Genomic DNA, 26141 nt, shown 5'->3' with positions numbered 1-26141 from the left:
CCTGCAAACTACAAATGACGTTCATGCGATAAGTGAAAATGATGCTTTGCTATTCATGCTACAATTCAAACTTTCTATTCGCAACACCAAACAATGTCATCCTCAACGCCCGCGCTATGCCATGCGTCCACTCCAATGCCATCAATGAATATTCAGCGTACCTCCTAACAGAATGCGCCTTATGATCGCCCCTTCTCCCCCCTTACCCGCCGCAGGTACTTTCGGAGATACAAAAGACTCGTTATGCTAGAGTATACTTCACCGCGGAAAAAAAATGCTTCCTCCTAATATGCTCGCTCAGGTGTGGGTGTAGGTGTGGGCCGAATCTCGACGGGCTCTTCAACGTATACTTCCTGTGATTCGATCGCAACGCCGTTGCCGCTCAACTACTCCCATTTTTAGCCTCAAGTTTTATCCTGTTATGTCTTTTTCTCTTGAGATAAGTGACCAACCCCCGTGATTAGTTCCGCGCCGATGTCCTCTTCGACGCCCTTGCTGGAAATCATGGACCTGGCCATGTGATCAACAAGCTGGGCTTCATCGTCAGACCCAGCGTCGTCTTCTTCGTATTCGCCCTCTTCATCGTCCTCATCGTACTCCTCGTCATTTTCGACATTATCGTCATCCACGCTTTCGTCTATCGACTCGCGTGAGATGTAGCTGTCGACAAGGCCGTCGCCAATCTCTTCGTCGTCGTCGACGGTGTATGTGCTTTCATTGTCTCCAGGCACATCTAGTTCTTCGCTGTCGCTAGCCGAGAATTCGTCAAGCTCAAGGGGCTCGTCGCGCCAATATTTAAAGTCGGTGTAGTCTTCTCCGCCACCCTTCACTAGTGTAGCGACGGGAGGGAAGTAGTGGTCGACAACCTCGTTAATGTTGACATAGCTCATCTTCAGCTTATTGAGGCTTAAAAGATCCAGAGACACCTCAGAGTTGGAATTGATAGTAAAAATTCTGGTTCTGGGTACATTTACAGTTCGGTAAGAAATCTGATCCGTCAGACGGTTGCCGAACCCAGCGTAAAACGGATTATGATCTGGTCCGTATAGGCTGCTGATGTCTCGAAGAGTAGCCATTTTGAATACGTGCGGCTGGCGCAAATAAACTTCTCGCCGCAGAGCTGCCATAGTGCGATCCGGCGACAAGATTGTAGGGCCATGGGGCATCCTGCATCCGTCTTGAACGATGCCATTGACATACGCTCTAGTTGTATCAGACTGTCCAACGGACCGACTTGTCAAATACATGATATTGTATCCGTTTTGAGCAATATCGCTATACAGCTTGGCAATACCCGTGTGTGTCCAGTCGCGGCCAATCATGTTTAGCACATGACCGAGGGCATCTGACTTGGTGATGGTTCCATCAATGTCGGAGATGACGACTGGAGTTTCATGATTCCACAAGTACATGCTTGCGGCGCAAGTTGCGCGATTGACAGTGAAGCTCATAGAGTTCTCCCCTGGCTTCAGGTCCAGTGCCTTCAGTTGATCGCTAGTCAAGCGCAGAGTCTTGGCGTAGTTGACATTTGGGTTTGAAGCATATCCAGGAGGGGTCCGAGGAGGGGTCTGCAATCCTGATGGACCAGCGTCGGACTCTGATCGTCGGTGTGATGGGACATGGGGGCTCGTCGTAACATCGCTGCCGTCGCTGTGATATCCTGGATCAGAGACGGCATCGGCGGCCGTGTTATGGCGATGGGCCTTGAGCGACGACTCAATCGTTTTATTCATGGCCGCCTGCTTCGCCTCTTCACTGCTGTAGATCCACAAATTGCCTTCCTCGTCAAAGCCGAAAAGAGAGCCAATATCGTAGTTGCCCTCAAGCTCCTCAGAAAGAATCTTCCTAGCGAGGATCTCTGCCTGGAGCATGTCCTCTTCGCTGCTCTTGAAACCAGTCATATCGAGCATGAGGTCTCCGGTTTCGGTGACGCGGCTAGGTATGTTTACAGCAGACAGCTCCTTGGCTAGAGTTCTAGCCCGCTCCATTCCCATAGGTGGAGGGCTGTGTGATCTTTCGGATTCGTTGGGATCTCTAGACTCGTCTTCATCATCACGATTGACAGCTCTTGCAGACTGCCTGAGAACGTCGTCACTGTGCGGCCGGGTCAAGGACGAGGTCCAATCACCAGACATCGGACGCGGCTTTGACATATTTGGTGAGGCCGATAGCGGAGTCATCATGCCTAATTTCACACTTAGCAACTTGCAAACACTACAGGGGAATGTCATATTGAGAGCAAAACAGGAAAGCTAACCATTTTCGTCAGGCTGAGTTTGCAGTACAGCGGCTGGTGGCCGAGTTGAGTTGCTCAGTTCTTGATCAAGTTCAAGAATATCGGGATCATTGAGTCCGGCAGGCGCTTCCTCAGGACCCAGTCCGGGACTGCTGACCGGAGAAACGAGCGGAGACGTTTGGAGCGATGCAGGGACGTTTTCAGTAGTCTCAAAGACAAAAAAGGCCTCGCCGCCTTCCCCGAGCTTCATGGAGTACTCCTGTTTGATGCCATTGACCTTGAACTCGACTTTCTTCTCAGACGGTCGCAGTAGCGAAAACTTGCCGAATCGCACGTGAAAGGGCGAGCAGGTGAGAGAGCCATCTTCATGCTGGACAACGATGACATCAATAGCACCGCTAAGCGTGGCAGGGTTGATGGAGTTCCATGCTGTCGAGACTGAGTCGCTGAGATTTCGAACGTATTGCATGGTTCCCGGCTGCGGCCTGGTCACGCCTTGAATACCTAGCGGCGTGTTGTGCGTCGATGCCAACCGCTGGCCTGGGAAGAAGTCGGGTCAAGTTTGGTGAGAGAGGGGCCCAACGTTGGTGGGAAAGGTGATCTCAGGAGCGGGCGCAACGACAGAACCAAGGCGCGCGAATGGACTTTCCGCAATTATGATGCGTTTTTTGGCCACGACCACTGCGGTTTGGGTTGGGAAGCTGTTGACAACGGTGTTTTGGTATTTGTGTTGGGCCGGCCGGGTTCGAGCTTGGGGAGAGCAGGCGATGACGCTAACGAGCGAGTGACATTGGGTGGCGGGAGCAGCTGATAGGGAAGGCTTATCGTCGAGCCAGAGATGCAGGGGAGCAAATACGATGCGAATCAGAGAGGACTATGCGCTGACGGGATAGAGAAGTTGAAGCAATAGACGACCAGGGAACAGGTAGACGAGCAGATTGTAAAACGAAGGATTGGATGGCGAGTCGGTGGTTGTTGGGCAGTTTGGCCGAATCTGTTCAACAAAGAAAGACAGACCCGTTGGCTTTCCCATCAACGCCAAGCCAGAGCCGGGTCGCGGCGGCCGGAGGTGGATAGTGGATGTCAACTGGTTAGTCGGAGTAATGACTTGGTTGGTACGTTCAACGGATTGTGCTCGTGCGGGCTCCTCCGTCATTGTATCATGTGCTTGCCACCCTGGTACCAAGGTACCTCCCAAGTATTCCGTCCGGAGCGCCAGTGCTGGATTATAGTCACTCCGTTGTGCTGCAGGACTCTGCTTCGGCGCTGGAATCAGTTCGCGCTGCCGCCAAACTCTTCCCAGCACCATCAATTGAGGCCTATGCCATGCGTCATGGCTCCCATCGTGAACCAGTCAGGCCGACAACCACTACTACGAGTTTTCAATGCGACCAGGTTGTCCTTGCCGAGTCCAGAAGGCTGCTCCGGCCGCTATAGCCCCGTAAAGCAATTTGCCCCAGCTCTTTTTTTTTCCTGTCCTCGGGACGGCCTTTTTGCTAAGCTACTCCGTAAATGGTCATTAATACGTGGACATGGCGCGGGATGGCCACAATCCCCATCAAGTGACAACGACTTGGCATTGCGCACGACGCCGAGCCGCGGCATGCAGTACACCGTCATGTGCTCCCGTTGTCGACCTGGGCCCAAGGCAGGGACATTGAAAATCCCCAATGCCTCGGTGGCGCCTGAGTCGGTTGCATGGATTCCATCCTCCAGGGTGGCTGGCAACAGGGCTGTCTTTCTGATTGATCTCGACAAGGGAGCGGAAAGCCAAGGCGACGCTAATGTGAGGTCGATCTGCAGCAGAGATCAGGCCATCGGCCAACAACGTTGGCTCAATGTTTAGCGTCGTTGCTGTTGTTTATTCACTGCAACCGAGGGACAGTATTGACATTCTCGACAATTAGCTGCGGCCATGCCCATGTCTTGGTCTGAGGTTGCGACGGAGTGCCTGCCGTGGCAAACCCTGCGGCCATGTCAATTGATGCCAGAATAGCTGCAAGCCAGCCACATGGCCCTGTTGCCCGAGTTCGTCTGGGCAAGCTGGATAGTAGTAACTTGCCTGCGAAAACCTCGTGCACACACAGATGCACCAGGCATTTTTTAGTCGAGCCACTGCCGAGCATGGCTGCTAGCCAATCACTTCCGCCGATTAGTACGTGAAGGGCCTACCTAAAATACTTAAGGTACCTAGTACTTATCCTACTTAGCAGCAAGTATTGACTTCAATGTTATTAGGTACTTAAGTACTGAAGTACTTAGGTACCAGGCATTGCTGCGAGGGCACCTGGTTGCCCGCTGCCGTTACATGTAAAACGGTCCAGTAAGGAGTACTTGACCGTTCCCAGCGCGCATGCATGTTTGGCAAGGTGCAGGGCAGTCTTGGGTCAAGTGCCACAGTGGCCGGCTCAACGTCCTCACATATGCCCCCCCGGCTTCAATGCTCAATGTGCCCCAATCATTTGGCCTGCCCGCCAAACCCGCTTACCAGACTTTACTACAGGTAAGAGCACTTGTACGTACTTTCGCAACAGGCTGCACCTCGCTGTCCAGTCATAGTCAATTGCCACTCTCTAGCTCCTTCCGCCACAGGTCAACTGCTGCTCCAAACACTGCATCGCTCTCCACATCATGGGCCTTGTCTTGTCCAAGTCATACGTCCTTTACCGACGACGATTTTCCTTTTTTGCCCTCCACCTTTATTCCCCAACTGCCGGCCGCCTCACCACCACACCCTCGGCCAGGTATTAATTCTTAGTCTTTGCGATCTGGATTTTCTCGCCTCCTCTCAGCAGAGCTAGGAGGGCTGAGAATATGACATGGGAGCCCTTGTCCTTGATCACGCTCTTGGTCACCTTCCTCACACTTGGCTTGTGTCGTAGATACCTGTCCGGCTCCAGAACCCTTCTCTACGCAATCGTCACCGCTCTCCTTCTACGCCTCGATGGCCGCGCCGTAATGTATCGCATTTATTTTTTTGCTCACGATGCTGTCATCAATGCCTCGCCGGCTGCGCGCTTCAAGATGGGGCTGACTCTAGGGGCTGTCATCTGGTGAGTTGAAAAAGCCCTTCCCCCGGCCTTGTTTGCTATGCCGATTCGCGACCACCTGGCCAGACCAGGTCCGCCACCGACAGCCAAATCGCTTTGTGTCGTAGCTGTACCCTTCTCGTGTTCAAAAGGGCTAACGGCTTTTCCTCTCCCATCTGCTAGGCTGGTTCATCGCGCTTTTCAGACACTTTGGAAACCCATTCCCGAGCTCGTCAATATTCTCGGCCTTGACATCCCGCCACCCCCAGATGTCTGCCTTGCTGGAATTCGATCCGACTCGGCATATTTGACGTGGGATGCACGAACTGCCTCCCAGCGCCCGGTTCAGAAACTCTTAATACAGGTCAATGGCGTTGATGGTGGGAAAACCTCATTCACCCCCAACACTGCTTGGTGGAACACGCCGTGTCCATCCATTCAAAGATGCTAACCGAGACTTGAGTAGTGGATGAAGTAGCCGGTAATGAGAAGGCAATAACAATTACCGGCCTGAGACCCAATCATTTTTACAACATCAGGGTTATAGCGGTTAGTCCAAACAACTTTCGATCCAACAGTACTATCATCAGGCTACGAACTTTTGGTAAAGATGGTCGACCTCAATTGGGAAACTCTCGATTGCCTACCAGTTTCGTGGATCCTGGCCTCTCACGTGCGAACACCGACGATACCGATGATTCCGATGGGCCTGGATTCCCCTATCCGACCGTCGAGGCTACACCCGTGAATGACGGGGTCACGGGCTCCTCCAGAGATCTTGCGGCAGGGGTTTCTGGCCAGCGGCGAAACACCCTTAATAGACGACATTCTCCGTCGGTAGCAAGCACAGACCAGGCACAAGCCAAGCCTACAGCATCGAACGAGCCAGAAATGTCACTGGCCGAGCTAAATGAGAAGTTCGAAGCCATTCGAAAGGAAATAGACGATATTGTCCAATTAGCCGCCAAGGAACAGGCCGAGGCTTTGCAACAAGAAGATGAACTGAAAAGGGAGAGGGACAGGAAGAGACAAGCCCTCAGGGAGAAGGAGGAGTGCACCACGCAGCTTAAAGCCATGATGCGGACAACCATGGAGCAAATGAGAGCCGCAGAAAAGGAGCGAGCGAAGATGGAGCAGCAGTTGAAAGAAAAAGAAACGAAAAAATCAAAAGTTAAGGACAGCATTTCCAAGTTCGAGAAAGAAGTGGAGAGAATGAGGAAGGAGCGCGAAGGGTTTAAAACGCAGAAAATGGAATTAGAACAAAAACGGGATCATGATGTCAAAGGTCTCGATGCCCAAGTGGCGTCACTACAAGAAAAGTGCGCCGGTCTTGAGGCCGAGCTCGCTCAAAAGGGCAAACAGCTACAGGATCTCAAAGCAACCCGAGAGCAGCTTCCAGACGCCAACGACGAACAATGGAAGGAGGAGGATGAGCGGATCAAGACAGAGTGGGAGATGAAGAGGCAAGATCTACATAACCGTCTTGTTGCTGGGACTAAGCTCGGGCACACTCTAGACCAGCAAATTCGGGCTCTCGCCGACCAGCTGGCTTTTCAGCAACAACAGGCTGGTCTGAATTTCTATACTCAATCACCGCCCACGGCGATGGATTACGACCCAGCTATGGCATCTCAAGGTGCCAAGCGCCTGAGCTTTCCGGGACCTGGCTTGGGTGGTACCCCGGTATCATCACCTCCTTTGGCCCACGCTGAACCACATCTTCAAGGCAATGCATCGTTTGGTGCTCCCACATTTGGACCTGGCCTTTTCATGGACATGTCGGGGAACAATCAGATCGAGGTGCAATCAGAAGCCGAGCTCAAGGCTGCTACTGGTCCGCTGAGTCCGTCGGCCCAGACTCTTCTGCCGTCAAACATCTTTGACGACGCTGAGGAGTCTGAGGATGTCAAGGAATCTCATAATCGTCTTCTGCCTCAATCTATTGTGGTCGAAGAGGAGGGCCCGCAATCACCAGTCTCTTCGGCACCGTCTTTTCATGTCTTCTCAAGTCCCCATGGATCTGCGAATAATTTGCCTTACCCTCATTATGTGGACTCGGGTGATCGAATTTCATTAAACATGCCTCAATCACCTCCAGCGCCAGCACCCGCCAGCAGTCACCGACTCTCAGCCTTCTTTTCGCCTTTTGCTCTAAGAAGTAAGGCCCCAAAGACGTCTGACGAAGAAGGGCCCCCAATTGGCAGTCTCAAGATAGGCCAGAGTCAATCATTTCCTCGCGGCACGGAGGATGGCGAGACCTTGGACTTTCGCCGGAGGTTGTGGCCCTGGAGTGTTAACAACAACAACAACAGAAATTCTGCTGGCCAAGACAATGCATCGGGAAGCTTAAACTACTTCTCTGCCCGCCGGGTCAATTCCTTGAAGGGGTCTCGAATTTCCGCCATCTCGGACCGAGAGCAAGACCTTTCTAGGCCACCTTCTATTACTTCCGTCGATCATCCTCGCCCTTCTACTGACAGCGCATCCATTTGGGGAGCCCCTGGAGACGCAGCCACCAGCTTGAAGAACAGTAGGTTTTGGTCGCCGAGTCGAGGCGGGTCAAGAAGGCCTTCTTTGCACGGTTCAACTACTGCTCTCACGACTACGTTGGCGTCTGCAGACGACGAGATCTTGGAGGAGAGTGACCTGCGAGATCCCCACACATCACCCAGCCAAGTTGGTGTAATCGGATCCCGTCCACCTGCAGCATCGTCCAAGTCTCTCATGAGCCAGCGTTTGAACCCCACAGCTCCCACATTCATGGGCAACATCTTCCGTAAGGATAAGGACAAGGACGGAGGCAAAGACAAGTCCAGGGAAGACAAGGGCAAAGGCAAAGAGCTCACAACACTATTCACTGACTTCCCCGAGAGTCACGATGACTCGCCCTCTGATTCTCGGATTTCCAGGGACACATACTCTTTTCACACGGGCACGTCGGTCTCGGAGTCTCACGAATCGTTGCAACTAGACCTGACGCAGTCCAACACACCGTCAGATATGAACTCTGTGTCAACATCAAATGCGAAAGATTCAGATAATGTAGTTCGGAAATTATTCCGCAAAGGTAGCTCTAGCAAGTTCAGTCTTTCCTCTAGGCTTGGCAAAGAGTCTGGGCTTTTTAAGAAAGGCCCGGGAAGCACGTCCAACTCGGACAGGAATGCATCCGCCGAACAACGGATGAGCATCGGCAACGTAGATGACCTTGGCGAAGACGGCACGCCCTTGGGGCGCAGTTTTGACAGTATGACCAGCAGCCCATCTCTTGGTCCATCAAAGTCGAAAGACAGCAAGGAGGGACGAATGAGCTCCTGGCGCTTCTCTATGCGTAAGAAGGGTAAGGACGCCCCGGCTAAGGACAAGGAGAGCTTGGAAATAGAACGGGCCCCCGAAGAGGACTGGCGATAGTCAAAAGCGGATTATGATTATACTCTGGATTAGCGGGTTACATTGAATACAAAGTAGCATTGGCATGATGAGATGAATGCTGGTTTCAATCTTCTTTCGTGATGTGCCTAGTGCCAGCCATGCCTAGGTTCGGACAATAGCACAAGAGGCGCACTACTCAAGTGCGAGGGAGTAAGTATAGTACAGCCCAGGCCAGAAAGAACGAAACCCAAGACGCATATTACGAGAGGACGGGACTGAATGTTGACGAGTCTGGTGCGATGTGAATAGTAGTACTACCAAGAACTCCGTAGTAGTTACTTGGTACGGCGCACAGAAAAGCCCCTGGCTGTGCCGGCGGTCAGACCCGCTTTTCGATGTCGCTGACACGGACACGGACATGCGATGAGGTTGCAACATCTCCAAGCTGCCCGAGTGACGACTTGACCTGTGGAGAATGCCAGCTTGCAGAACGCGGGATAGGTCTTGACCTCCAGTCTGTATTTCCGAATTGCTACACCTGCTCATCTGACCAAGCAAGCACTATGCCAGTCCCGTTGAATAAAAGCACATCTGGAGCTCCGGCTCTGGGTGCGGGTAAGGAGCTCCCCATTTCTATCGCAAACAATGCTCAGTCAATTCCACCAAGCTAACCACGGCCACGATTTTTCTTTGTTTAAAAAAAGCAGTGGACTACGATCCAATGGAACATCTGAATATGCTGTTCTCACACCCGTCTACCGTATCATCAATAAGTCAAGTTTCACAAACTCTCAAAGCCCACCAAAACGCATTGTCCAGCGAAATCAACAGCCTCGAACTCGAACAAGCGTACAAGCCGGACTCAAGTCTGGAGCGGATGCAGTCGGCGCAGACAGAGCTGGCGGAGCTTTTCCGGAAAATAGAAACGGTGCGATCACGAGCGATTGAGACGGAGCAGAACATTACGTCCATGACGGCGGAAATCAAGCGTCTTGACGGCACGAAGCGTAACCTGACGCTTAGTATGACAGCACTCAAACGCTTGCAGATGCTCACGACGGCGTACGAACAACTTCGCGGGCTTGCTAAAACGCGGCAATATCGAGAGTGCGCTGGTCTTTTGCAGGCCGTGATTCAGTTGATGAAGCACTTTAACAGTTACAGAAGCATAGAGCAAATTGCCACGTTGAGCCGCGAAGTATCCGAGCTCCAGAGGGAACTGCTCGAGCAGGTGTGCGAGGACTTTGAAATGACTTTTGTCAAGGGAGAAGTGGCAACGAAGAGGAGCATGCTTGTCGAAGCCTGCTTGGTCATAGATGCGTTGGGAGACTCGGCCAAGTCGAGAATCATCACCTGGTACGTGAACACGGAGCTGAGAGAGTATCGGCAGGTTTTCCGTGGGAACGACGAGGCCGGGAATCTGGATAACATTGGGCGGAGATATGCGTGGTTTAAGCGCATGGTGAAGACGTACGAGGATGAGCACGCTGCTATTTTCCCGTCACACTGGCATGTGGGGGAGTTGCTAACAACGGCCTTTTGCGACGGTACACGGGATGACTTCAAGGGCATTTTGGAGAGAAGCATGCGACGTGGGGACGGGGGCAAGGTTGACGTCAACTTGCTGCTGAGATGCCTGCAGGAAACTCTAGACTTCGAGCAGAGTCTTGAGAAGAAGTTCTCGGATGGGCCGAGGGCGAGCATTGACACTCTGAGCTCGACCGAGGAAAAGACGCACAACTTCAACGGGCTCGTCTCTGTCGCTTTCGAACCGTACCTGAGCTTGTGGGTTGACTCGCAGGATAAGCAGCTGGCGTCCTTGATGCCAAAGTACCGCAACCAACCGCTTATTCCTGCCGATGAGGAGTTTTCTCCTCAGGGGATTATCCCGTCCGCCATTGAGCTTTTCCACTTCTACAAGCTGACTCTGTCGCAATGTGCCAAGTTGTCGACTAGTGATAGACTACTAGACCTGTCCAAAGTCTTGTCCAAGTACTTGGATGAATACGCGCAGCAAGTCCTGCTGCATATCCTTCAAGCCGGGGGATCTCACGGTCCGTCACTCCACAATGCTATTCTGGTGCTCAACACTGCCGACTTTTGGTACATCAACACGGGCCAGCTGGAGGAGAATATAAAGAAGCGCATCGATAACGACCTCGTGCCAAAGGTGGATCTTTCGTCGCAAGCTGATGCTTTCCTGGGAGTTGCTAGCGCGGCTGTGTTGGCATTGGTACATCTTGTTGAGTTGGAATGCGAGGGGACGTGGCGTGAGATGAAGAATACAAACTGGAGTACAATGGACACGGCAGGCGATCAGAGCACGTATGTGGGCGAGTTGGTGAAGCACGTCAACACAAAGACGGAAGAGATACTGGGCCTGGTGGGCAAGCAGCAGTACGCAAGGGCGTTTTGCGATAACCTGGTCGAGCACATGGCCTCGGCTTACATCAACAACATTGTGGTATGCCGGCCTATTTCAGAGGTTGGCGCGCAACAGGTAGGCTTCGCGGACGGCAGCAAGGGAACAAGCACACAGTCACTAACGTCCGCCAGATGCTCGTAGACAAGTACGCACTCACCAAATCCTTCGGCAGCCTCCTCTCCCACCACAACCCCTCGTCACCAACGCAGCAAGCACCCCCCTCGAGCTTCGTCCGGCGCGTCGAACACTCCATGAACCGCATGGACCCTCTCCTCAAAACCCTCCAAGTCCGCCCTTCGCCCCCCGAGGGCCTTGTCCAAGCCTACCTCATCCACATCGGCGACCGCTCCGACACAAACTTTAAAAAGATACTCGACCTCAAGGGCATCCGGAAGCAAGACCAGTCCCACCTCATCGAGCTATTTGGCATCCACCGCGACGGCAGTTCCAATGAGAAGCTCGTCCAGAGCTCCCCTCTGCTAACACCCCTCATGACGACGGCAGGCATGGGAAGTGGCGCTGGCATTGCCGGGATGAATCCCGGGGCGGCACTGACCGCTGCCTCTGGGGCAAGGTTCGACGCGGGCTTTTTAGGGGAAAGGCTTCTGAGTGCGGCCAGGGATATCGGAAACACTACGCAGAGTACGGAGAAGGCCACTATTAATGAGAACCTGAGGAATTTTGGAAAGTTCTTCAAGAGGGATATTGGAGGATTGGGGGCGAGGTTTGGGAAGGGGAGTGCTGACGATGGGGGAAGGTAGTTTCCGGTCTAGACGGGAGGCGTGTAGATAAAGACGAGCACCGTTGTCTTTTCCTGGGTCAGATGCGGGAGTCGGATGGGGCACGGAGCAGTTTTCTCGGCATTGAAGGACGTGGTGAGCTGTGTCGTCACCGCGGCCTGGATAGGAAAGGAGATACGAATTCGTTATTCGGAGCATCGGTGTTAATGAACAGTGGGAACAAAAGCCTGGATACAAGCACCCATATACGTAAAGTGCGGAACGGTGTACGTGGTTGCCGGGCTTGTTGTGACTGTGGACTTGTATTGTCACCTGGTACCACCTCGGATTGCCATCGCCTTGAATAATCCTGCCGTTAGTGAATACTTAGGCCGATGTAGGTGGTGATGCAGGAAACATGGCAGAAGCAATGTCCTTGCCGTGTGGCCGAAAGGAGTATTCCAGGCTCCAAGAATGGCGAAATGAATAAAAGCACAACCATGTACTCGTCGTCTTCGAGATGACTGGTATTTTCTTTAATGTCAAGTGTGTCCTATCCGGGTTCACAGCGGCTTATCTAATCGTCACGCCACTTGACTCCAGCTGGCGACTTCCGATGACGCCAGGGGCCGAAGAAGCATTTGGAATTTCGCCCAGCGCCCGCCGCCCACAAGGTCCCCTGATTCCACCACCACGCGCCACCTCGTCCCGCAAAAAGTCAGTCACTTATTGGAATCAACACCTGCCAAACGCCGAAGGACAGAAATACCCACTCAACCACTCTGTAAGTCTCTGCGCGATGCTCCAAACCAAACGCCGATTCACATCATTGATGCCTAATCCCAGCTGGTCCTTCCTAGCCAACGCCGGAGCCCCTCTCGTGCTTGATTCTCGCAACCATCGACACCCCACCACGAATCGCGACATTTCCGACAACTAGGAGCATAGCGTGCAGGCTTCGGGTGTTGTTGCACTTATAAAACGCTCAATCTCCCCATCAATACCGCCAAACTGTTCGCCTCAACTTTCCGGCGGACTTTGCGCTCCAGTGCTGGGCTATCGATTGCGGCAGCCGCAGCGTTTCAACAAACTCGTTCTGGGGCCCAGGAAGTAGGCGTTCGCAAGATGCACAGCAAGGTTGTCAGTACGTGTGATTTCCTACCATAAAGTTGCGAGATTATACTTGATTCACGACGAGTGCTGACGAGAGAATAAAAAAATAGTTATTGGCTCGGGGCCAGCGGCCCATACTGCCGCCGTCTATCTGGGCAGAGCAGAGCTAAAGCGTGAGTTGGACCGTCTCTCTGTCCCGACACGGGAAAACCACAGACTAAATTGGCTGCAGCCGTTCTCTACGAGGGCTTCATGGCCAACGGCATCGCGGCAGGCGGCCAATTGACGACCACGACCGAGATTGAAAACTTCCCCGGCTTCCCCAAGGGCATCATGGGCCAGGAGCTAATGGTACGTCCAAACGTCCCCAATCTTGTGTTGCATGTGAAAACACTGTCACAGCAGAAGACAAAAGACGCCTAACCTTCGGTCCCAGGACAACATGCGCGCGCAATCCGAACGCTTCGGCACCGAAATCGTCACCGACACCGTCACAAAGCTAGACCTCAGCAGCCGCCCGTTCAAGTACAGCACCGAGTTCTCGCCCGACGAGACGCACACGGCCGACGCCGTCATCATCGCCACCGGCGCCTCGGCGCGCCGCATGAACCTCCCCGGCGAGCAGACATACTGGCAAAACGGCATCTCGGCGTGTGCCGTGTGCGACGGCGCCCTCCCGCTCTTCCGCAACAAGCAGCTGTACGTGATCGGCGGAGGTGACTCGGCCGCCGAGGAGGCCACCTTCCTCACAAAGTACGGCAGCCACGTCACCGTCCTCGTGCGCCGCGACGTCCTGCGCGCCAGCAAGGCCATGGCCACGCGCCTGCTCAAGAACGAAAAGGTCACGGTGCGCTTCAACACGGTGGCCACCGAGGTCCGCGGCGGCGCCGACAAGCTCATGAGCCACCTCGTCGTCCGGGACACCGTCACCGGCAAGGAGGAGGTCGTCGAGGCCAACGGTCTGTTCTACGCCATTGGCCACGATCCCGCCACCGCCCTGGTCAAGGGCCAGGTGGACATGGACACCGACGGCTACATCATCACCAAGCCCGGGACCACCATGACCAGCATCGAGGGCGTCTATGCTGCCGGCGATGTGCAGGACAAGAGATATAGACAGGCTATTACTAGCGCAGGTGAGCTTTCCCTCTTTCCTTCATTTCTTGGCCCTTTTGGTGTCACGGGCGGGCGGCTAAATTTGGTTCTAGGTACCGGGTGCATGGCTGCCCTCGAGGCCGAAAAGTTTATTAGCGAGCAGGACTAGATTTCGGGCATAGAGTATAGAGTACATGTTAGAAAACCCGTTAGAAGTGTGCATAATATCAAATATATAAAACCTCTGCCTCTCCCAATATCAAGAGCCCTGTTGCAACTGTAAGTTGACGTCGACGAACCAACGACACTACTCGCAATTCATTTTGCAGTGGCGACGACCTGCGAGTGGTTGCGTTGGTTCGCTAATGTTAACGTGCAGTTGTAACAGGGCTCTTGATATCACAAGAGATAGAGGTGATGGAGAGAGACAAATAAATAGAGGTGTCACTGGCGTGCCGCGATAAGTCACTAATCTTATTAGTGCTTAACACATCGTGATATCGTTTATGGTGTATTAGTACGTGGTTTATTGCGGGTCCCTGGCCCAGGTACGGCTAATACATCGTTACCTGATGTGCTGCTTGCGTGATTATTTATATTCATTAAAAGATTGAAAAAAAAAATACTAAAAACTTGATAAACTAGGCATGTAGAACCTTGCGCTTAGCTGGCAAGTCAAAAACTGGGAGACATTGCAGAGCCATCCCTGCAACTTTGATCATGGCACACATGGAGAATAATGCATATAGCAACGGCATTCACGTTGTGTACATGAATTGTATTGCGCAACAAGCACAGTAGCCATTACGACGCGCCAAGAGGTAATTACTTCGCTTCCAACATATTATATCCTTGTATGCATACACTAATGCGTCCCTGCATGGAACTATGCAACCCTGTGTAAATCCCTGTTTCAATATCCGTTTCTCATCTACTACTAGTGTGACCCTCACAATAAACGCCCTCGCAATCCACGCCAAACCCATTTCCTTGTCTTGTCCCAAACAAAAACACTTTTATTCTCGCTCCAGCACGGCAGGAGCAGTAATAGTGGTGCCGCTGAGCTTCTCGAGACCTTCGCCACCCTGCCAAGGTGTTGTTAGCATATGCATTCACACGGCCCGGGGACGAGACAACGTGGTTGACTTACGTAGCTGATTAAAGGCGAGATCTCAACGCCGCCGTCGGCCACAACAGTAGCTCCAGCAGCAGCCACCCACCGCTGACCTTGGCCCATAATATCGGCCTTGCTGGTGTCGGGGTCGTCTTGACCCGTTCCGCGGGCATTCTTCAACGGCGAGAATTCGTCCTCACGGCGGACCTCCATGCACGCAAACTTATTCAGAGGCAGCATAGGGAAGACATCAAAAACAAACTGCTCAAGCTTGATGCCGTTGGGGGTCTCAGGCTTGACGGTCTCGCCCGACTTGGTGTCTGCGTGAGGAATCTTCTTTCGAGCAATGTGGTGAGGCAGCTTGTGAGCCCACTGGGGAATGGATTCGAGGAAGCGGAAAGAATAGTAGTGATTAACAATGTTGGCAGCTCGGAACTTGAGGACGCCAGGGTGCTTGGGATCCTCTGCTGCAGCGGTAGCCTTGTCAATCTCGGAATACTCAACAACGTCGGGCTTGCCATTCTTGGAGAGAATGAGACCGACAGACTCGGTAGCGTCGCGCTTACGAACGACCTTGGTGGCGATGTCGACGTTCAGGGAGGATGAGAAGCCGATGAAGACGGGATCAGCCACTTTGACAAGACAGTTGTCGACGCAATAAGCATGAATGTGCTCAATGCCGCGCTTTCGCATGTCGTCAAGAACGCCAGAGACAATCAAGGCCTGGTAGATACCGCCGTTGCCATCGGGGGCTACAGCAACCTTGCCCTTGCTCTCAAGAAGAATCTTGCCCTCGTTGGAAATGCAGGGCAGGACTCCTTGGTCAAAGATCTTGACGTTGGCGGCATCTAGGCCAAAGTACTTGTTCTCCTCGAAGAAGGCCTCGGTTGGCTTGTGGGTTGGGCCGCTGGTCATGACGTACCAGGGAACAACGACGGACCCAGTGCCGGCATTCTTGGCAGCAAGCTCCTGAATCTTGCGGATTCTCTCAGCCTGGATCTGGAACAAGCTCTTGTGCGAGGGTAGCCCAATGTCGTAGCAACCCTTGGGCGCTGAGCTGCCCAATCGAGTTCCCTGGCCACCAGCCATGAGAACCACAGCCACCTTGTTCTTGCCAATGAGGCCCAAGCCGGAGCTGTACCACTTGTTGATGTCATCGGCACTCGAATCGAGGATACTGGCTTGAGCGGATTCGGGGAGGGGCTCGAGGGTATCGGGGGTGTCTGATTTGGTCTCACCAAGGGCTCGTTTGGTGATTTCGTTGATGTAGGCAGGGTTGAAGCCCGATAGCTGGTTGTACAAAGCAGCCTTGTCTTCGGTGCTCAGAGAGTCGTAGAAGGTGAAAACATGGTCCTGACCGGCTTTGGTGTACTCGGCCTTGAGCTGGGCATAGGCCTCTGAGGAGGGTTCTGCTGGCTTGGCGGCATCGGCCTCGAAGCCAACGTTGAGCATTTTCTTGACCTTGTCCATGGTGGAGGATGTGGATGGAGGAATTGAGTTCTAACGGTGCGTCGTTGGGTCAATGTTTTGAAGAAACAAGACAAGAATGGCTCCAGCAAAAGATGAGAGTGGTGGGTGAGATTAAAGGGAGCGAGGGAGGGAGGGAGGTAGGAGGGGTCTCGTATCTCAATGGCGTTGAGTCCGGGGGGCAAGGAGAAGAAAAGGCAGGGACAACACACGTCAAGGAGGGCGGAGAGAGGGCGGTGATTATAAGTAAATATTTTTGAAACTCAACAATAGAGAGGTTTTGAAAAGGGTAGGACACAGCTTTGGTCGGTAAACACTCCAGAGGCATGTGTGTTGATCCAGTCTGGACAGTCAACGGGCAACGGGCGACGGACAGCGGTTAAGCGGGCTGACGTCGACTACAAGGGCTCCTCCGCTGATACGTCCGGAGTGGGTCTAGGTTGTGCATGTGCAGTAGTGCGCAACGTCCCAGCCAAGGCATTTGGGAGCTTGCACCAGCTGGCCCTTGGCAAGGGTTTTCAGGCCAGTGGCGGGGCAGCAACTGTCCGGCCTGGTCCAATTTGTTGCAGGTGCAGGCTGCAGATCCAGATGCCGCCATTGGTGCCTGCCGTGGTGCCCAAACTATTTGTACCGAGTATTACGGAGCACAAGAGCAGTTGACGATTGAGAGGCTTTGGAATTCCAAACAACGGCCACGAGCCCGTGTCTGTCTTCGGATTCATTCAAACGTGTTGTACAGCATTGACCACCAGACTGTTTGATGGCCCGGCAGCAACAATCGAAGCACCCCGTTGCCCAGTGCTTCTCGTATCCAGCAGTCCCTACTGACGTCGTGCAGTACTAGTCCGAGCTGCGAATTGCGTACGGGGCGACGGGGTGATCGGCTCCAGGGGAGTTCAGGGACCTGAGAGCTCGGTGGAGCCACAACCAACCAGACTTTACTTTGGATTACTGTGCTGTCAAGGTCTGTGCAGCCATCAGGAGGCTGTGAGGCTCGTTGTTTTCAAGGAGGCGCAGCTGCCCCCGTCAGGAACGATGCTGAAAATAGCTTTGTATGCTCAAGCCCATCGGCCGTCATACCTTGACATTTTCTCATCGGCCCGCACCACCCTTCCACAGATGCGCAGCCTGGTCCCATCTTCGTATTGGTTCTTGGGGCATACCAAGGGGCGGCATCTTTCATGCACACTCTCATAAAGGCCCAGTGACGTCTCAAGTGTGGGAAGAGCTGAAAGAGCTCCTCCGCTAGCCGACTGACGATATCATTTAGTCTGGTCAGGGTGCTCAAGTGGATTAGGGACCGGTCTAGTAAATGTAAATCATGTAAACATGAATTAAGGTACACTTATCCCCTTATTATTTGTTGAATTCAAAAAAAATTGTACGTAATTTATAATAAACCATACTTTTATCTATTCAAGCATTCTTATAAAACATAAACCCACCTTTTACGTGTATTGGTTAACTCCTTAGATGACTAAGAAATATGTAAACCGTAAATAAGGCTGAATTCTGAACGACGGGATTTGTAAGTTGATAGATTCTCAGATTACCGGCCTCAATCTGCCACTTGGCACTCACTCACTATTACTCATCTAAACAGCTAGCTACCCACGTCCCCTGTACACTCCCCTCCTTTCAAGACTCCAGCTTAAAAAGTAGAGCCTACAAGCAGCAGAAAATGCTTGATGCAAAATCTGGCAGTCTCGAGGATAACAAGGGCCATTGAGTTTGAGGCAGATATATTGTCGTGTCGGGAACATCTACTTCAGCCGCACGGCCAGGCATCCATGGCGTCTCACTCAGCCATGGGTGATGAAACATGGCGAAAGCTGTAGAAATGCACCAGAGATTTCTTGAATGCGTAAAATTGATTTAATATATTCAAAGATGAATACATAATCAAATAGTAGCAATTAATACGATAAAGGAACTACGCACAAAATTAACACGGAGACATGGTTGTAAAACTTCATCGAGAGCCACACACTCTATCCGCCACCTTATCACGGATTCACTGCGTCTCACCTCCCCTCCCCTCGAAAACGCAACACCAGCAAACATTTATATACTCGCCCAACACCAGCCATGACGGACGATCAAGGCCGCAAGCCAGCGACCTTCCAAGGTCGCCTCCAACTAGACGCCTTCAAATACACCGCCGCCGAACCAACGCGCCGCAACCCTCCTCGCGCGGCCTCAACCCCCCTCCAAACCAAAGCCCAAGATGAATCCCAAACCCCGTCCCCATCCCCACGGAAGCGCACGTCATCATCGCCGCCAAAATCATCGCCAGCGAAGAAGAAACGCGCCCGGCAAGCAACAGGCTACGCACCGCCCTCAACATACGCCCACCTCCCGCTGCTCCCAGACGCCATCGCCCACAACCTCCTCGTGCTCTTCGTCGGCCTCAACCCGGGCATACGGACCGCCATGACCGGCCACGCATATAACCACCCATCCAACCTCTTCTGGAAGCTCATGTACTCCAGCGGCGTCACGCCGCGGCGGTGCTACGCCGAGGAGGACCGGGACATGCCGGCCCTGTACTCGCTTGGGCTGACCAACATCGTGGCTCGACCTACGCGCAACGGCTCGGAGCTCAGCAAGGCCGAGATGGACGACGGGGTGGCCCTGCTGGAGGAGAAGGCGAGGACGTACCGGCCCGAGAGCATGTGCGTCGTGGGGAAGAGCATATGGGAGAGCATATGGCGGGTGCGGCACGGGTCGAACGTAGGCAAGCAGTTCAGGTACGGGTGGCAGGATGAGGGGGAGAACATGGGCGCCGTGGAGGGGTCATGGGCCGGCGCGAGGATGTTTGTTGCGTCGAGCACGAGCGGTTTGGCGGCGACCTTGGCGCCGGCCGAGAAGGAGAGGATATGGGGTGAGCTGGGGGCGTGGGTGAGGATGAGGAGGGCTGAGAGGGAGGCTGCCGAGAGCAAGGAGGAAGAGGAGGAGGAAGAGGAGGAGCCCGAGCCATGTGGTGACTTGGTATAAAGTAGGGTGACTGGTGAGAGGGGATACAAGTTATACAGTAGAGTGTTTATGATGCTGAGCGTAGACGGGAGAAGTTGGATTCACGACCATCATGGACAGGATGAGTGGCATATTCAAATCATTGCGACTCGCCTACATACTACACTTGAGTCAAATCCTCGAAGGTCAGGGACCTTCCCAATCGTCCCGTTACAAAAAAAAAGCGCACCTTCCTCTTGACTCCGTACGCCAAATTGAATACTCTATCGCCAACGCCGCCGTTGGTTCTTCACCTTTCCAAGCCTCTTTTTTTTTGTCTACTTGCACCGTTTCTCAACGACACCAGCACCGTTCTCCTCATACTCCTTTCTCGAGATCCACATTTGGTGGAAAGTTCCCAAACTGGCCAAAATACTGCCGCCAATCCAGGCACCGAATCGTCGCTCGCTCGAAAGACCGGCGGCGTGGATCTTCACCTTCAGTCCGGGGTACATGGCTGTTAGTTCGTTGCTCAGGCGATCGTTGAAGCCGTTGATTAAGCTGGTGCTGCCGGTGACGACAACGTTGGCGAGTAGATTGCCGCGCAGGTCGACATCCACAGCACCCAGGGAGGCGCGGATGAGTTCGGGGATCGTTTGGGCCTTGGTGAGCCGTTCTGCCTCCGGAACAGGGTATCCGGCATTCTCATCCCAAAGGCCTTCGGTGACCTTGAAGCGCTGCTCGCGCCACATTTGATTGTAGCCGTCGGGCATTTCGAAGACACGACCTGGCTGTGTCTTGATGTAGTCCTCGTTATTTGGGGCGCTGTATCGGCCTGGCCCCCGCCAGACCTCAACAACAGACTCCTTGAACTCGGTAAGGACCCGTTCTTCTTCGTAGGCGCGGAAAGAATCGGTAATCTGAAAGGGAAATTCCCGTAATCGAGCTTGGGCAGGTGCTAAGGCGTCGACGGGGGACTTGTTCTCGACCATGTATGTCGGTGTCAGTTGGACCTTGGGCTCAGAGGTTTCCCACATGTTGCGAATCTGAGATGACAGCCAAAGGCCACCCGCTGGAGAACGCTGGATGGATCGCTTCAGAACCATGCCATCGTGAATCGCGGTGACGGAGGTGTTGGCACCACCCACATCGATGACCAGGGCAGTAGCCTTGCCAGCCGCGAAGGCAGACAGCACCGGGGTGCGGCTCAGCCAGAAGGCAGGGCACCCCCAGTTCTCCATGATGATCTCGATGGCCTTTTCCCGCGATTTGGGCGTGTTCCATGGTGCCTCAGTCATCAAAATGGGATTCTCCTGAAGAGGCTTTTCTTGGTTTTCAGCTTCATCCATGGCTATATCTCCCTCGCCATCCTGCTCCTTGACGTCGTCGTTCAATCCGTTTTTCGAGGGCAGCGTTTGGTGCTCCGGTTGCAAGCGCTTGATGAGCATGTTCTCCCAGATCTTAGGCGCAACATCCCAGTCTTCTACGACGCTGTCTCGGTTCATGTAATTGCGGATCTCAAAATCGGCGCGGGGGATGATGCATTCGTCACCAAAGAGGTCGCGTTGAGGTTCGCCAGTGACGTGACCGTAGAACGAGGGCAGGACGGATTTGGGCACATCTTCGCCGGCGAAGCCTGCGCGAGTGTTGCAGTAGCCGGGGTCGAGAACGAGGGCAGATACCTCATCTGCACGATTTCTATGTTAGCATTTGCATTCGCAGGATGGTTCGCGACGCACTATCGCGAGGAAGACGGTTGAACGGTTTTCTGCGTACCTCCACCGTAAATGTCGGTGGGGACTGCCGACGTGGACAAGGGCTGCTGGGCCATGATTCTATCTTTGTGCTTGTCGCGAAAATGCAGCAGGATGGCCAATGGGTTGGGATGGTGCGCGTGGCCTGGGAGAGGATGCGAGATGGAGGATGTACGCGGAGGATGGTTAAAAGTTGCAGGCTCTGGACTCAATTGGCTTGAGCTCGGTGGTGCCAAACGCAAGGCTCTGCGCTGCGGTGCCTGGTCCGTCTTCTAGCTTGCTCCAGCAAGCTAGCCTCTGACTGGCGGGGCTGTTGCTTACTTAAGTAAACGCCAACAGGGGAGAGTCCGACATCCAAAATAAAAATTGGACAGCAACCGCAATCCATTTTCCCAATTTTCTCTTCGTGCAGTTTTACGAGCTCCCACTACTGGGGCAATTGTTCCAAGCGATCGCTATGACTGTAAGTATGCACTCCGGTCTCTGCACTCTGGAATCCAATCCCTTTTTTCTTCATGATGAATTCGCAATTTCGCTTCAGAACCGCTGCGATTGACATGGCTTCGGCCGTGCGTGATTATACAATGCCATCACCTGACAAGACAAACTTCTCGTGGCCTGCTCTATTTTTGACCAATTGACGCGACTATTGGAAGCTAACATCTTAATCAACAGGCACGATGAGACCATCTGCGTGCCTCCGACTGGCTCGCCGGTCGTCTGCCATCTCGCAGCGATGTTCTGCAACGAGCACCAGTCCGTCGATTCGGATAAGTTGCTCTTTATCTTTGGAGACGACACACTTCCGAGCAGGAGCCCGCAGGCTCTTCTCAGAGTCGGTTAAGAAGGCATCAAGGTTTACGGGTGCTCAGGATAGTAGCGAAAGCTTGTCGCCATTCAAGCAGCACCGGCGAGATGGGCTTCGCGAAGACCAACAGAGTGAGGATCCACTGTACCCTGATCCGTATCCTCGACTAGAATCTTCCACAACTCGGAAGAGTGTGCCAGAGTTTCTTGAGGACTTCGATGAGCAAGCGCCCAGTGAAGAAGTGACGTTATCAGGTCGTGTCCGTTCAAAGCGTGTAGTCGGCAAATCCCTCATCTTCCTCGACATCGTGAACGAATTCCAGAAAGTGCAAATCATGATCAACAAGAATAAATGTGTGTCAGAGAAGCATGGCCGCATACAAAAGTTTTCCCTGTTTAAAAACTTGATCCAAGTTGGCGATCACATCTGTAGGAGTCCCATTGTACCAATCCTTGACCTCCCACTTTTGGCTGACAAGGTCTGTAGCGGTAACTGGTAATGCAACTCGTACAAAGGCTGGAGAGCCGACCCTCCAAGCTATCCAGCTCCCAGAGCTTCTGTCTCCGTCGATGGAGCAGATACCTGAAAAGCTCACCGACCCCAAGGCGAGAATGGCAGACCGTCACGTCGACATGCTCGTGAACAGAGAAGTGGTTGACGTGCTGAGGTTGCGAGCCGAAATCACAAAGTTCATGAGAGACCACTTCCATTCAAAACGCTTCTTGGAATTCCAAACCCCAATTTTGGCTGAAAATGCTGGGGGGGCGGTTGCTCGGCCTTTCGTCACCCAGGCCACTGAATTTCGGAAAAAGGATCTGGCTTTACGTATTGCACCAGAACTTTGGCTGAAGCGTCTTGTTGTCGGGGGTGTTGACAAGGTGTTTGAGATTGGTCCCGCCTTTCGCAACGAAGGCGTCGATGCCACGCACAACCCAGAGTTTACGATGTGCGAGTTCTACAGCGCCTACACAAACTTGGCGGACCTCATAAAAGAGACAGAAGAACTCTTGTACGGACTCGCCAAACATACGCAGGAACTCATTTCGACCCAGCTAACCACACTCCCACCAACCGACTTGAGCCGATTCGTCCGACCCTTTAGGCAGATTGAATTCATCCCCGGCCTCGAGGAAGCTATGGGAATCCGCTTCCCTAAGCTGTCCAGTGACGATGCGCTACCAGAGCTTCTCGCTGTCCTGAAACTTGCTGGAATTACCGTCCCCGGCGAAGTACCCAACTCCCTCCCCAAACTCCTCGACCGCCTCGCAGCCGTATATTTAGAACCCATGTCATTCCACGAACCCATCTTCATAACCAACCACCCGGCCTGCATGTCACCACTGGCCAAAGGCTTTCTATGCCCAAAAACGTACCAACTGGTGTCTGCCCGCGCAGAGCTTTTCGTCGGCGGCCGTGAGCTGGCAAACATGTACGAAGAAGAAAATGATCCCGAAGAGCAGAAGCGCAAACTTGCCTTTCACCGTACCCTCGTGAATAAGCCCAATGGCGAAGTCGGATTCGAAGAAGCAGCTGGGGAGCAGGAACCTACACCCGCAGAAGAAGCGGAGGTGGATGAATGGGAAGGGTCCCCGCTAGATCAGAGTTACGTGAAGGCCTTGGACTTTGGTTTGCCGCCCACGGGGGGATGGGGATGTGGTGTTGAGCGGTTGGTGATGTTGTTTTCAGGAGCAAATCGGATTAGCGATTGTCTGAGTTTTGGGACGTTGCGAAATGTAGTTGGCTTGTCGACAGATGAGAAGGCTACTGATAGGAGTGTATAGGACTTGTACCACGTATGAAAAACCTGGGTCCTATTTGTATTACTATTTCTGTACAATATTTGATAGAAAAGCAAGGCCGCGTTGTGCCGATCCGCATTTCATATAGACCCCCTGTGTTGAGCGGTTTTGCAAGGGTCACGTCGGTGTGTGCAATGCCTAGATTCAGCAAGCCAAATTGACAGATTGAATGATGTACAAGAACAGAAAGATTACGCTGGCCTTTCCCACCTCCTGAGCGCTACCCGAGAACGGATGTTTCCAAAAAAAAAAAAAGAAAAGAAAAAAGGTCACATCTAGCTATATTCAAAAAAGAAACTGCTCTTCTGTCCTACAAGAATTTCCCGCATATCCGCCACCATTTCACTCAGCTCGACAGCTGGAACAAGCTGCTCAGCTTGAGCGCCTTGTCATCCGTCGGCCTGTTCAACCACGACAGCACAGTCTCGTCATCCAGGCCCTTTGCAAAGTCCACATCGTCCGACAGCTTCTTGATCGATACACTGGCCGTCTCTTCGTGGAAAACGGTAGCCACCTTGATGTACTCGTCCGTCGGCCTCTTGAAGTAATCCGAGCTGCCCGCGCCGTTGGCCATGTGGAAGGTGCTCTTGCACTTGGAGTCCCCGGGGGCCAGGACCTCGTAGATGTCGAGCTCGCCGCAGCCGGTGCCCCAGCACGAGCACCCCTTGTACTGGGCGGCGCGGGGGATGGCGGCGTTGAGGGCCCAGACGGCGGGCATGTCGGGGTTCGCGCAGCCGGGGGACCCGGGCCGCGTGCCGGCCGGGCAGCGCGTCCCGTCCGAGGGCATCTTAAACTCGAAGAGGAAGACCTTGTTGGCGCCGCCGAAGCCCTTGTAGGCAATCGAGGGGACGCGCGAGAAGCCGCAGCTGCCGTTGCACTCTTCCTTCGAGAAGATGGAGAATTCCGTGTTGGAGGGGATCCGGATGTTTTCGAGGATTTCGGGCGACGAGGCGCCGCCGGTGCCGGTGGAGTTGAGGTACGAGAGGGAAAGGCCCCAGACACTAGAAGTTTATAATTAGTAGGTTTTCCGGGACGGTTATCAAAAGGGGAAGTCGTGTATGGGGTGGATGAGAGGCTTGGTGTCAAGAGTGGTCAACGTACGTGTCGAAAACCCCGGAACCCTGGCCGCCGTGGTTGCCCATGAAGACGATGTTCTCGGAAACTTGCTTCACAGCGTTGTAATAAGCCACACGATCCCAGTCAGATCCCGAGGGGGCAGGCTTGCCACTGGGCTTCTTGTCGGTGGGCTTCTTGTCAGCAGGCTTCTTGCTCGTAGTAGCAGTGGTATCGGCATCAGCATCCTTATCCTTCACAGCAGCAGCGCCTGCGCCGGCCTGGACCTTGGGAGCCGGGGCCGGGACAGGGTTGGGTGTGGCAGTAGGTAAGTAGTCGTTCTCCCATGTCACAACCTTGCCGTCGATGGTAGCAGTTACGATGTCACCTCGCTTGTCCCGCTGAGCACGGTGTAGAAACCGGTGGCCGTGTCTATGTCGTGCCGAGATCTTGGATGTCTCAGGGCCAGCCTCGATCTCGCCTCCTTGCACCCGGGCATCGGTGCCAGATTTGCCAGCGCCGACTTCAAGATCGATCTGGTTGCGCTTCTGGTTTGAAGCGAGGTTGTAGACGGCGAATTGCCTGAGTTCAAGAGGTCCTCGGAAATGGACAGAGAGCTTTGAAGTGTTAGAATGTTCCTGTTGAATGCAACTTGTGTGCCGGGTCTTGAAGAGAAGTCGACAATGAGGTGATGGGACTTACATCTTGGTCCAATGGAGCCAATGGTCCGCGGTAGGACTGATCTTTTTGAAGGCATTCTCCGGCATCGCTCATTTTGGTTACTGCCTTGAAACTGCCATTGCCTTGGATCCCTTCGTAGAGGATCTGGTCCACGGCACCACAGAACCAGTTGCCGCCCTCATCGACGGCCTCGCGACTGCTGCATTGCTGAATGAGGGCAGTGGCTAAGCCTGCAGAGGCCAGCAGCACAGAAGCAGTGTACTTCATTTTACCTGGAAGCTATCAGTGTTTATGAGCGTGCCATCCAATTTGAGACGAACAATACCTTTGATGTCTTATATGTAATGGGAAATTCAAAGGGTCTCACTAGCTGAATTCCAGAACAATCATTCTAGAACACGTCTGAATAAATGGACTCAGTCTAGTATGAAGAGAATTGAGGGGATTCGCCAAGGGATAATAAAAAAAAAAAAAAAAAAAGGAGTGGCAGGTGAAGATTGTGAATGTGCCCTCTCACCAAAAGG

The 26141-nt window shown here is 53.3% G+C and overlaps 9 protein-coding genes across 9 annotated transcripts; 5 read left to right on the top strand and 4 right to left on the bottom strand.

Annotated features, from left to right (window-relative positions):
• Positions 1-284: 284 nt before the first annotated feature.
• Positions 285-2705, bottom strand: ned1 (Nuclear elongation and deformation protein 1; the record flags this gene model as incomplete). The annotated part of the gene is made up of 3 exons (XM_014689007.1): positions 285-386; positions 453-2185; positions 2258-2705. The coding sequence occupies 3 exons, from the start codon at positions 2703-2705 to the stop codon at positions 285-287; spliced, it is 2283 nt and encodes a 760-aa protein (XP_014544493.1).
• A 2345-nt stretch (positions 2706-5050) lies between these two features.
• On the top strand, positions 5051-8673 carry G6M90_00g059190 (uncharacterized protein; the record flags this gene model as incomplete). The annotated part of the gene is made up of 3 exons (XM_014689006.2): positions 5051-5289; positions 5449-5645; positions 5732-8673. 3 exons carry the CDS (start codon positions 5051-5053, stop codon positions 8671-8673), a joined length of 3378 nt encoding a protein of 1125 aa, XP_014544492.2.
• A 682-nt stretch (positions 8674-9355) lies between these two features.
• vps53 (Vacuolar protein sorting-associated protein 53) lies at positions 9356-11820 on the top strand (the record flags this gene model as incomplete). The annotated part of the gene is made up of 2 exons (XM_014689005.2): positions 9356-11134; positions 11191-11820. The coding sequence occupies 2 exons, from the start codon at positions 9356-9358 to the stop codon at positions 11818-11820; spliced, it is 2409 nt and encodes an 802-aa protein (XP_014544491.2).
• A 1083-nt stretch (positions 11821-12903) lies between these two features.
• cys-9 (Thioredoxin reductase) lies at positions 12904-14155 on the top strand (the record flags this gene model as incomplete). The annotated part of the gene is made up of 5 exons (XM_014689004.1): positions 12904-12922; positions 13002-13064; positions 13124-13242; positions 13328-14027; positions 14100-14155. The coding sequence occupies 5 exons, from the start codon at positions 12904-12906 to the stop codon at positions 14153-14155; spliced, it is 957 nt and encodes a 318-aa protein (XP_014544490.1).
• Positions 14156-15002: 847 nt separating this feature from the next.
• UAP1 (UDP-N-acetylglucosamine pyrophosphorylase) lies at positions 15003-16570 on the bottom strand (the record flags this gene model as incomplete). Its single annotated transcript, XM_014689003.1, has 2 exons — positions 15003-15071; positions 15137-16570. 2 exons carry the CDS (start codon positions 16568-16570, stop codon positions 15003-15005), a joined length of 1503 nt encoding a protein of 500 aa, XP_014544489.1.
• Positions 16571-18655: 2085 nt separating this feature from the next.
• On the top strand, positions 18656-19564 carry thp1 (G/U mismatch-specific uracil DNA glycosylase; the record flags this gene model as incomplete). The annotated part of the gene is made up of 1 exon (XM_014689002.1): positions 18656-19564. One exon carries the CDS (start codon positions 18656-18658, stop codon positions 19562-19564), a length of 909 nt encoding a protein of 302 aa, XP_014544488.1.
• Positions 19565-19860: 296 nt separating this feature from the next.
• ARP4 (Actin-related protein 4) lies at positions 19861-21353 on the bottom strand (the record flags this gene model as incomplete). Its single annotated transcript, XM_014689001.1, has 2 exons — positions 19861-21209; positions 21299-21353. The coding sequence occupies 2 exons, from the start codon at positions 21351-21353 to the stop codon at positions 19861-19863; spliced, it is 1404 nt and encodes a 467-aa protein (XP_014544487.1).
• A 603-nt stretch (positions 21354-21956) lies between these two features.
• On the top strand, positions 21957-23865 carry msk1 (Lysine--tRNA ligase; the record flags this gene model as incomplete). The annotated part of the gene is made up of 2 exons (XM_014689000.1): positions 21957-22512; positions 22571-23865. The coding sequence occupies 2 exons, from the start codon at positions 21957-21959 to the stop codon at positions 23863-23865; spliced, it is 1851 nt and encodes a 616-aa protein (XP_014544486.1).
• Positions 23866-24229: 364 nt separating this feature from the next.
• On the bottom strand, positions 24230-25884 carry TOS1 (the record flags this gene model as incomplete). Its single annotated transcript, XM_014688999.1, has 3 exons — positions 24230-24884; positions 24985-25553; positions 25639-25884. The coding sequence occupies 3 exons, from the start codon at positions 25882-25884 to the stop codon at positions 24230-24232; spliced, it is 1470 nt and encodes a 489-aa protein (XP_014544485.1).
• Positions 25885-26141: the final 257 nt, after the last annotated feature.

This window comes from Metarhizium brunneum, chromosome 3 (assembly GCF_013426205.1).
Source record: "Metarhizium brunneum chromosome 3, complete sequence".
Taxonomy (NCBI): Eukaryota; Fungi; Ascomycota; class Sordariomycetes; order Hypocreales; family Clavicipitaceae; genus Metarhizium; species Metarhizium brunneum.
The sequence above is the reverse complement of the archived record's forward strand: the minus strand, read 5'-3'. Positions and strand labels throughout refer to the sequence as shown.